Below are 11,278 nucleotides of genomic sequence, written 5' to 3' on the forward strand. Positions count from 1 at the left end.
ATAATTTGTTAATTTTCCGACACAGATAAATGTTGGAGCTGTTGCTACGAGACCATTTGTAGACAGTACGTCTTCATCCAAAGGCGTAGAAGTTCAACTACTTAACTTGATTGGTAAAATGCACAATTTTAAACCAGTGATAAATATTTCACCAGAGAGCAGATCCCTTATTGGGATATACGACAATGGTAATTAATATTCAAATTTTCAACAATCATACAATAATGAGAATCATAAGTAGAACCAAGTATTCTATTTCCCATCCAGGTACTATGAGTCCTTTCTACGCCAATCTAACATACGAAAACAAGAAATCAGATATCCTTATTGGCGGAATGTTCGAAAACTCTCGTACTCGTCATCATTTTGGGGCCACGGTGTCCTATATGAGAGATGATGTCACTTGGGCTGTAAAAACTTCTATCGCTGGCGAAAAATGGCGAAAAGTTTTTGCAGTTTATTCCAGAAATGTTTGGAGTTCAACTTTTGGCCTTTGGTTGGGATTGACAGGAATATTGTACTGGTTCTATAAAGTGGTGCATCCTGTTGATGCACGATTGTCTGCTGTTGGCACCATGGTTTTGAGTGCCATAATGGGATTACCAGGTAGTAAGGGGAAATTGATTAGAAATCTTTCTAATTTTATCCTTGATTTTAATGTTTAGCTTCTGATAAATCAATAAGTACAAATACTGCAACCATCCGCATAATATTGGCAGCTTGTTTCGTTTTTGGTTTACACTTTTGTACTGGATATCATAGCATGCTCATAAGTGCTTTGACAAATCCTGTAGAACCAACGCACATGTCGACTTCTAAAGAATTGTTTGACTCCAACATCATAATGAGAGGTAAAAAATCAGATTTATAATATTACACTATTATTTTGGAAATCTTTTTATATTCCTTTTCAAGGCGGCATAGCTGAATATTGGAGAATATCTCAACTAAGCGGAAGGAAATCTGAACAGTTTGAAATTTGTAAAAACATGGAAAAATGTTTTCATGAAATCGCATTTGGTAAATTAGAGAAATCTCTAGCAATCTCCAGAGTTCAGGTTTTGGACTTTCTTCTCAGATATTCACAAGGTTCTTAAAGCATTAATAATTCTCCTAACATTACCGATTATAACATACAAGTATTTTTAAGCTGGTCAAGCACTACCAATCCACATATTTTCCGAATCAGAAAATTTATATGAATACAACGTAGTGATGTTAGTTAGGAAAGACTACCACTTATTGGATATGTTCAATTTAGCCATCAGAAATTTAACTGAAAATGGCATAATCAGGAAACTTGAAAAAGATAATGGAATCCATTCAAGAGGTAATACAGCATAAAAGAAATATAGCAATCCAACTCCAAATATTGAAATTATTAATAAAAGTAGTTAATAAATTTAATATTTAACCTTAATGTATATTTTTATTCTAGTGGATGGTTTTCTTAATGACCAAGATGAGACAGAATTAAAACTCAGCACCGAGCACCTTGGAGGTACCTTTTTCATTATATAATTTTCAATTTAGAGTTGATTTTTATATTTAATTAATTTTTTCACAGGAGCATTTGTAGTTTTAGTGGTTGGTCTATTAGCCAGTTCAATAGTATTTGTATGTGAAATTATAATCAGCGCATGTCAACAAGTTAATATTGTTATTGAGAAGAAAAATTAAATAGTGAATATATCTCAAACAACTAAAAGCTTATTTATAAATGGTAGTGAGATGATTCATTCTACAATATGACGCTCATTATTTATTGTAAATTTGAAAACAATAGGAGAATAAATAATAATGTTTATAATGCACGTGTTCAACCTATTTCAGTAATACTAATCAATGTTTAAGCAAAGTTCTATGTTATTTATTTATAATTTCTATGTGAGCAATAACGATAAAGGAAAAAAAATTAAATTCGATATTAATAGCATATTAGTCAAAGGTATTGTTCAGAAACTAAGAAATGTTATGCGCAATATCTTATTTAAATAACAAAAACTAATAATTATTACAGTTTAATCATTTTTGTTGTTGAGATTTGTTTCTGCACATACCGTATTTTTTCTATTCTTAGTAATATAAACTTCCAATACAATAATCGATACTAAAATATAAATTCGATAATTTTAAACAAATTTAATGATTTCATATAAATAAAATATTTATTAAAATTTTAATAAAATATTTTCTACGTTTCGGGATTAATGGGATGCCCTCTTTTTCAAGTAATGCGATTGCCAAACCATATTGCTTTTGGAGCAATTTTGTAAATCTACAATAATTTAATTATTGTATTTTTTTTTAACTTAAAACGTTACGAATGCTAAACAATAATCAATTATCCAGCCAGCAAAACTAATATGAATTTTTATGAATCATGAAAAAAACAAAAAATATTCATATTAGTTTACATTAAAACTAATGTGAATATTTTTTTAAATTTCATGATTTAAATTTAATCAATTCACAATCAAATCAAATCAAATTCACTGTTTAGAATTTAGAAAAATTTGATTCTCATAAGATTTAGATAAATTCTAATTAAATTTATCTTATATTTTTATGGATCAATAGAAAATCAATCAATTTATTATGTAATCAAAATGCCTAGAATAACTTTTATGTACAAATTTTAAACGAAAAATCTAGTAATTTATTTGCTAAACTGTAGCAAATCTGGATTAATGTAATTATTATATTTTCTGTAAAATTAACTAAAACATGATGACGAATACAGAACAATAATTAATTAATCCAGCTAGCAGCACTAATATAAATATATTTTTTAAATTTAATGATTTAAATGTAATCAATAATCTGTTTAGAAACATTTGGTTCTCACAAGATCTAGATAAATTCTAATTTAATTTATCTTATTTTTATGGATTAAATAAGGAATCAATCAAATTTGATACGTAAAATCTAGCGATTTGTTTGCTAAACTTTTGCAAATCTGCAATAATTTTAATTATTATAGTTTTTTTTTCTAATTGTCCAAAAACTTTAATACGAGTACTAAGTTTCGGGATTTAAATTTAATCAATGATTCAGTGTTTAGAAACACATGGTTCTAACGAGATTTAGATGAATTCTAATATAAATTAAAATATATTTAATAGATAAATTAATTAATTTATGTTATTTATTAAATTAAATAGGAAATCAATCAATATATGTATTATGAAGTTAAAGATGCATAGAATAACCTTTTTAATAATACTTTGATACATGAAATCTATTGCTTTGATTGCTCAAATAAATTATATTCATTTAAACATTGTAGTTTCTACATTATGTAAATCTTTGATACCGATGCTAAAAAATAATTAATTAATCGGGTAGCAACATGACTACATAAATTAATATGTATGATTTTTTTTATGTTTCATGACTCGACTCTAAACAGCGATCCACAGTTTAAGAACATGTGATTCTAACGAGATTTAGATAAATTCTAATTGAAATTATCTTATTTTCTTCCGAACAAGATAAACGTGGTCGCGTAGTGGGGCTGCGCCTATGAGAGTAATGCACTCTCTATGAGGCATTTCAATGGTAGCTATCATAGTTGTCAGTTCACAAAATATTTAAAAACAATTATTAATTATTAATTTATTAATAATAATTTAATTAATTAATTAATAATTATTAATTAATGTAGAGCAAATTGAACGAAAACATATATGTTATAAAAAATAATTGGACAATTATAAAATAATAATATTATAATATATAGTGATTGTGCTGGTTCACACCACACAGGGGTAATTGAGAAGCAAGTATAACATATTATTTAATATAGGAATTACCGATTTCTAAATTTATTAATTTTAATATAGAAATAAAATAAAATTAAAATTATTAAGTCGTTAAATAAAATTATTACTTATGTTATTATTAGATTTGATTATGTTTATCACAAATTAACTTAAATTAAAATTAGTTAAAAAATTAATTAAATTTAAATAGACAAATGATATGTATTATAATATATGAAAACTGTTTTCATGATCTCTCATACCAGGCACCCCTGTCTGACTGAGATATGAAAATAATGTATCAACAAAAAAAAAAAAAGAAATACATACACCAGAGACTCGACCAGAATCTGATTTTAATGCTAAAGATTTTCAGAAAACTAATCCAACTTGTTAGTTATTTTCAATTTAAATATTGTAATGACCAAAAAACGAACACGTGTTTAGTACACCTCTATTGCATATTTTCTAAAAGAACTAACTAGCCTCAGGCCTATAATATTTTAAATGTTCGTTCAGATTAGACATCTCTGAAGGTATAAAATTTCATAGAGATCATTAAAAACTATTGCATCTAAAAATTATATTCTCACTAAGTTATTGTTTACTAATTGTAAATAAATATATGTGAGTGAAAGACTGGTTAAAACATTTCATAATTTTCCGCAAACATTTCACTCATTGTCAGTATAATCATCTAATGATGATAACATTTCGAACACAATGCTTGTTTATTTTCAAGATAACGAGAAACAATCAGTAAAAAAATCGTGCCGCTATCAAATCGATTATTACACAAAATATATATATATATATATATATATATATATATATATATTACTCCAAATTGCCTAATTTCTTGGGATAATACAATTATTTTTCTAATAGTTATTCAAGTTTACAGATATCATTGGGATTGGAATATCAATATCAATATGAGTTCTGGAGATAAACCATGCATCATAGTGGTCCATGGCGGAGCAGGAGACATTCCGGATGAAAGAGTTCCAGGAAAATTCAAAGGAGTAAAATTGGCAGCTAGGATAGCTTTGGAGATCTTAAAAAATGGAGGAACTTCAATAGAAGCAACTGAAGCAGCCATCAGAAGTATGGAGGATGATGAAAATTTTAATGCTGGTGAATAAATTTGTTACATTTTATTTTACTGATGAAATCTCGTATTTTCAAAACGATTGCCTTTTTCATAACTCGATAGAGAACTGATGGTTTAAATTTGTTCTCAATACACGATCATCAGGTTTACAGAACTTAATTTTTTTGAAAATTTATACGAGTTTTGATGTTATAAGTATGGAAAATGGTGAATATGAATGGTCAATTATGAGGAATAAGTTTGTTACAAATTATTTTATGTTTCTGATAAAATCTCAAATCGTTCTACCCAAAATCACTACTGGTAGAACAACACTTACAATTAGTCAATTTTATTTCATCTCAAGTCATTTTATCTCAAAAGAAAGCATTCCAATTTGTGTATAAAGTTCCTTTATACACATCGATCACTCAACTAACAATTATTTATTTAATTTTGTTTTCTATTATTTATTAGGGTATGGGTCTGTCTTGACGATAGAAGGCAATGTTGAAATGTCGGCAAGTATGATGCATGGTGAGAAACTGCAGGCAGGAGCAGTAGGATATTTAAAAAATATTGCTCATCCCATATCTTTAGCAAGGAAAGTTATGGAAAAGACTCCACATGTGTTATTGTGTGCAGAAGGAGCTACTCACTTCGCCGAAAAGGAGGTAAAATAGATATTGTTGATATATACGTAAGAAATGAACATAAAATGTAAATTTTCTTATTATTAATTATCTGAATGTGCATTTCAGGGTTTTGATATTCTGCCAGAAGGTTCTTTGGTTACAGAAATGGCGAAGAAGGCGCTGCAAGACTTTATAGACAATGGGGGTATTGGTAAAATAGAAATTGGACACGTAAGATCATAAAATTTGTATTCTAGTTTGAGCAACATAAAAAATATAATACCTAAGTGATAATTTATCATGGTAGGCTAATAAAGAAGGTGGCACCGTCGGAGCAGTAGCCCTGGACTGTTACGGTAACCTAACTGCGTCCACTTCAACTGGTGGTATTACTGGCAAATATAGAGGAAGAGTTGGCGACACGCCACAATTGGGAAGCGGAACATATGCTGATAATAAACTTGGCGCTGTTTCTACTACTGGTATGAAATTTCTTAAGTAATATTTGATCCTAAATTGAACTTTTCGAGAATTTACTTTAATGGCATGGAACTGTATTATAATTGAGAAATTAATGTTAATTGGAAGAACAGTTAATGATTGTTACATGTTATGCACAATACCTAAGTTTACCTAATTCACAATAAGTTTTAGTAACAAAACGCAATAATATCGAACAACCAACCCATGCAATTCCATGGGTTAGTTGTTATTTAGTTCTTATTTAGTTTCATCAAATGGCTTTTAAATTTTTGAAGTCATTGCAGCCGTTTTCCAGAAACAAATGTTCTAGTTTTCGCTCAAATACAAAAACACATATTCTTTTTTCTAACGTTGATGTCACGCGATTCAGAGTGACTTGAACGGTCTAGAGAACAAATCTCTAGATAAAGAGAAAGGTAACTAGATGATTCTTTATAGCGACGGCAAAGTATGTGCTTTATAGAAATCTATACTCTTCAGCACAAGTATTCCTAGTATTCTTGCACAAGTATTTCCAAATATTATATCATGTTTAGCATCATCATATAAACCAATTAGACAACATTCCAAAACCATCTTGATCCAAACAAAAATTGAAAATATCTAATTTTTTCTCAATTTCAGGGCATGGTGAATCAATTCTAAAAGTGTGTTTAGCCCATTCAATACTCATGAGAATGCATCTTTGCCAAGGAATGAGTCCAGACGAAGCTGCTAAAATTTCCATTGACTCGATGCAAACGCGTCTGAATAATACAGCTGGAGCAATTGTTTTAAGTCCTACGGGTGAACGAGGAGTGTACCACAATTCAAAAAGAATGGCTTGGGCCAGCTGTAAACTGGGTGACGATGTTTTGGAATTTGGCATAGAGCAAGGCCAATGTGAAACAGAACCTTTGTGAAAGAGTTAAGTACAGAAGGAATGAAAATTATTATCAATCAAAAATAGGAATGAAATCAATCACTGTTGTCTTCTATAAATCATCTTACATATTTTCATAGAGTTTATAGATTTTATACTTTTATACATTTTGGAATTGTTTAATAAAATGATAATAGAAATTATTACGAACGAAAAAGGCATAGAGGGTATTCTTTGAATATCTCTTTGCTATAGATATTGATCATGCTGCATTTGTCAAATGTATGTTTTTTTCTAATCTGAATAAAAAATATAAGGCTTAAAATAATGATTTCTCAATAACCCCGCAAATAAAATGCAAAATTACAGGCATATTAATAAGTAATATATATTATTATATTATTGATAAATATTTCTCGTGTGTACCTTTACAATTTACATTTTTTAGCTCTATAATAATCAGCATCATATGACTCTATAAAATATTAGAAAATTTAAATTAAATTTATAGACTAGAAAATAATACATTTTTTTCCTATATTTAATAGTACAACCAAGCCAGTGATTTAATACCAAGTATTAAATACCTAATTATTTTTTATACTTAATTCTTATTCGTGTATAAAATATATATGTATAACTTTCCAATATTTTAAATAAAAATAAATAAATAAAGTAATAATGTGTGTAGTACAATGGTTGAACTACTATGAACAAATAATTCTTACTTAGCAAAATGGCAATTCTGATAGTTTTATGACGTATTCGAGATGTATTGGACAGATTTCATAGCACATTTAAAAACAGTTTTAATAACACTAATAAAATCAAAACTTACCTTTAAGCCATTATTCGTTTTTATAGCAATAATGAGCATGAATCTTGACAATTCAAATAGGAAAAAATCTTTTTCTTACTCAATTAAAACATATTCAGTCATCTAAGTAGTTCAGATAAGTCAGATGTGTTTGTCAAAGAAATTCCCAATCATTTTCTTTAGTATTAAGAGATTCATAAGGCTCACTTTTTTCGAGATCATTTATATTATTATTAGATGATATATGAATGTTTTCCAAATTCCAACCACCAGGAATATCTATCACATTTGGAATTTTAATGTAACTTTCATCATCAACTCGATTTATATGATCAGTCTCTTCGTTTGGAGTTTTTCCACTGATTATTGTTTCATCAGCCTTAAAATTAATATCATTTGTCTTAGATTGCTTAGGGGAATCTATCATACTATCATCAGTGCTGTGTAAATGATGTCCATTAAATATTTCCTCTGTGGAACTTTTACAATTTTCTAAAGGATCTAATTTAGTACGGGGTAGTTGCAATACTTTTTGAAAATCTTCTAAAAATTTCTTATCGCTATCTTCATTACCAGTGTTTTGTTTTTGGGGAATAGTTATTTTTTCTAAATTCAATAACTCTGCTAACTTATTTTCTTTATATTTGATATCTTCTAAAATTGATGTTGGACTTCTTAGATCTGGTATTGTATAACTAAAATGTAAGATTCAAATATGAAATTTAATGCAAATTATGTAATTAATTTGTGAAAATAGGTGTATACTAACTTCTTTTTCAAATTTAAAGGAGCAAGTTCATTGGAGCAACAATTACTTTCTGATTTTGACATATTGTTAGAGGCAAGGGAAGTTTTTACATCAGCAGAATTTTCCACTTCAGACTGTATGATTTTTCTTTTCTTTCTTATTTCAGACTTATATAATATATTCTCATCATAGTCCAAATTATTTATTTTGTCGAATGTGCAAAGTTTAGTATAATGCAATGAATTTTGAGAAAAGTGGTCTTGGCTATTCTCTTTCACTTCTAATAGGGGCAACTCATCAAACGACAGTTTTTCTATTGGTGGTAATTCAATGCATTCTTCTGCTTTCACTACTTCTTCACTATCAATGGCATTATCTTCTAAATGCTTACTAAATGTTTTGAGTTTAGAATTTAATTTTGATAAAATTGTACTTGGGGTTAAAATAGACGCAATGTTATTATCTGAAAGTAGTCCATTCACATTCAAAACAGATGTGATCATAGAATGGTTGTATAATCACATAAGATATGGTCACATAAAAAAATATATGATATAATAGAAAAAAAATTCAAATCTGTGAAAAACACTCAGCAATTATGTATAGCTAAAATTTGTAACTCACCTGCTCTGACTATATTATCATCAGGAGCTGTAGAAATCCTGATAAGGCTTCTAGGCCCTTCAAGAATAAATATCTCATGATCGATTATGGACACAGAAAGTATACTATAAAAGATTAAATTTATAATTATATATATATATATATATATATATATATATATATATATATAAGACAACTTACTCTCTAAACTCTGTCAAGACGGCCAAAACTTCAGGTCCATTGGGATCTAATAAATACATCACTTGCTGATTATAAGTCAGCAGATAAGGACCATAAGGTTTAATTATTCCAAAATTTGGTAGTTCTGGCTGAAGAGCAAGACAATCTTTGCCACTTTTTGGTTTTGGATTCAACAAAGGAACAGTAAATTTTGGTTTCCTTAATTTATCCTACCAAAGAAAGCAAAAATTAACTTATTTGCATAATAACATAATAATCAAGAGTAGTTATTGATGTACTTTAAATAAAATTGTTTTATCGACACTGCCATCCAGTTTTGCTACCCATAATCTATGGCCAAGTCTGCAATTATATATTCTTGTCCGTTCTTTTAAATTAGATGATGGAATGAAAGTAGCACCCAATTTCGATAAACTGCAAATGATAATTATAACAAATTATTAAAACAATACAATTTACTATATCATTCAAAATATTACCATTTCCTATCCTGCCTTCCAATTTGTAGAACTTCCCATTTTAAAGTTTTTTGCTCAGTTATTATAGTTCGAAATGAAGTAGAAATTATAAGTTTTGGATTATTAAAACATAATTGAACGATTTCATAAGATTCATTAACTAGTTCTACAGATTTGCATATATGCTAAAAATTAAGCAATATTATGGATTGTTTTTATAATTAATTTATTTACATTCAGAATTATCATAATACCATATAAAAATCTATTTCTGTTAAAACTACACAGCCAGATTTATCTCCTGAGAATAATTTCATTCCATTTTTAGACCATTCTAAAGCAGTTATTGAAGATGTATGTAGATCTCTTATACAATACCTTAAAAAAGAAATTTAATGCATATACATGTCTCTGTTTAATTTTAGCAATTTAAATAATATACCTTTCAGGAGGGTTGGCTTTGAATTCATTTCGTACCAAGTCAGCAGGTATTTCTTTAGGAATAGAAAAAACACTAATAAGGCCATTATCAGCACCACATGCCACCATATATTCAACACTAGAGACAACTTTAATCTCAGTTATACGATTTGTGGGTTCCTGAAAAGAAATAATAAAGATTATATGAATAGGAATAAAAAATAGTTTGTTTTGTCTGTCTTAAAATCTGATTAGATATTGAAAGTTTGATTATTTTACCTCGCACTTTAATCTAATAAAATCTCCTTTTTTCCTATCATACCAGATTGCAAATCCTGCATTCGTTCCTATTGCTATATATTCTGTTATTGCATCAATGCATGTTAAACACACATCAGTAATGAACATGCCACGAAGCCATCGTAAAGGAATTTTACTAATAATATCATTCACAGGAGCCCATTCTCTCAGAAGAGATGCATCCATAATAGATAAGTTTTTTATATGCTCAAGTAGTTATAAAAGATTATTGTACAGAAGTTTTATTTTTTTAAAAACACTATTGAATCATGTCGATTCATCAAGTAAAGTACAGCAATGAATGGTGAGACTCTTTGTAATATTTTTGGAGCGGATGATGGAGATGGCATGTTTAAGTAGAACAGTATTTTTGTTCAAATTTCCTACAACAAAAAGAGAAAAAGAAATTAAAAACATGTTTTAGTCCAGATTTATCAATAAACACAAAAATACAGGGCAAAAATAAAGAATTGTATAATCTTACAGAAAGTACTGTAGAAAATATCCTTTTTGCCACATCTCATTTTAGGAATAATAAATTGATATTCTTATCAATAGGAAATTTAAAACAAAGTTTAAAGAAGGGCTCTATGTATAATTGTGCTTGTAAAGGTAATTCCTTAAGCAGAATGATATTAAATTCAATATCAAATATAGAAATTTAAGATTAACAACATTTTGAAACTTACTAACTAAATAACCCAACTATATTTTATTTTTTGATTAACAAACTGTCATCGAAAGCATGCTGATTATATTTATTTAACGTTTAAGTTTTAATATATATTTTGTGATAGAATAATAAGCATCTCACAAAATTCATAGATTTCAACAACTGAAAAACGTTTATATAATTTTTGATTTTTCAATTTTCTAGAAAGATCAACTTAAACA

The 11,278-nt window shown here is 28.1% G+C and overlaps 2 protein-coding genes across 2 annotated transcripts; one reads left to right on the top strand and one right to left on the bottom strand.

The window, feature by feature from the left end:
- The first annotated feature begins 4,699 nt into the window (after nt 1-4,699).
- LOC113366859 (isoaspartyl peptidase/L-asparaginase-like) lies at nt 4,700-6,903 on the top strand. Its single transcript, XM_026608509.1, has 5 exons — nt 4,700-4,901; nt 5,335-5,531; nt 5,619-5,723; nt 5,800-5,974; nt 6,600-6,903. Exons 1-5 carry the CDS (start codon nt 4,700-4,702, stop codon nt 6,875-6,877), a joined length of 957 nt encoding a protein of 318 aa, XP_026464294.1. The 3' UTR covers nt 6,878-6,903.
- Nucleotides 6,904-7,808: 905 nt separating this feature from the next.
- On the bottom strand, nt 7,809-10,734 carry LOC113366860 (WD repeat-containing protein CG11141-like). The gene is made up of 10 exons (XM_026608510.1): nt 10,678-10,734; nt 10,364-10,591; nt 10,107-10,264; nt 9,919-10,042; nt 9,686-9,849; nt 9,485-9,620; nt 9,207-9,415; nt 9,027-9,130; nt 8,424-8,865; nt 7,809-8,349 (listed from the first exon to the last, which is right to left on the bottom strand). Exons 1-10 carry the CDS (start codon nt 10,732-10,734, stop codon nt 7,809-7,811), a joined length of 2,163 nt encoding a protein of 720 aa, XP_026464295.1.
- Nucleotides 10,735-11,278: the final 544 nt, after the last annotated feature.

Source organism: Ctenocephalides felis, unplaced genomic scaffold, assembly GCF_003426905.1.
Source record: "Ctenocephalides felis isolate EL2017-DRISC unplaced genomic scaffold, ASM342690v1 CF-g0.4_SCAFFOLD_01170, whole genome shotgun sequence".
In the NCBI taxonomy this organism is placed as follows: domain Eukaryota; kingdom Metazoa; phylum Arthropoda; class Insecta; order Siphonaptera; family Pulicidae; genus Ctenocephalides; species Ctenocephalides felis.

Excerpts from the sequence above, each read along its gene's own strand:
- LOC113366859 (XM_026608509.1), top strand. The coding sequence starts at position 4,700 with ATGAGTTCTGGAGATAAACCATGCATCATAGTGGTCCATGGCGGAGCA. Across the intron at positions 4,902-5,334 it reads TGATGAAAATTTTAATGCTG|GGTATGGGTCTGTCTTGACG; the intron begins GTGAATAAATTT and ends ATTATTTATTAG. Across the intron at positions 5,724-5,799 it reads GTAAAATAGAAATTGGACAC|GCTAATAAAGAAGGTGGCAC; the intron begins GTAAGATCATAA and ends TTATCATGGTAG.
- LOC113366860 (XM_026608510.1), bottom strand. The coding sequence starts at position 10,734 with ATGCCATCTCCATCATCCGCTCCAAAAATATTACAAAGAGTCTCACCA. Across the intron at positions 9,621-9,685 it reads GGAAGGCAGGATAGGAAATG|TTTATCGAAATTGGGTGCTA; the intron begins GTAATATTTTGA and ends TATCATTTGCAG. Across the intron at positions 9,131-9,206 it reads GTCTTGACAGAGTTTAGAGA|TATACTTTCTGTGTCCATAA; the intron begins GTAAGTTGTCTT and ends AATCTTTTATAG.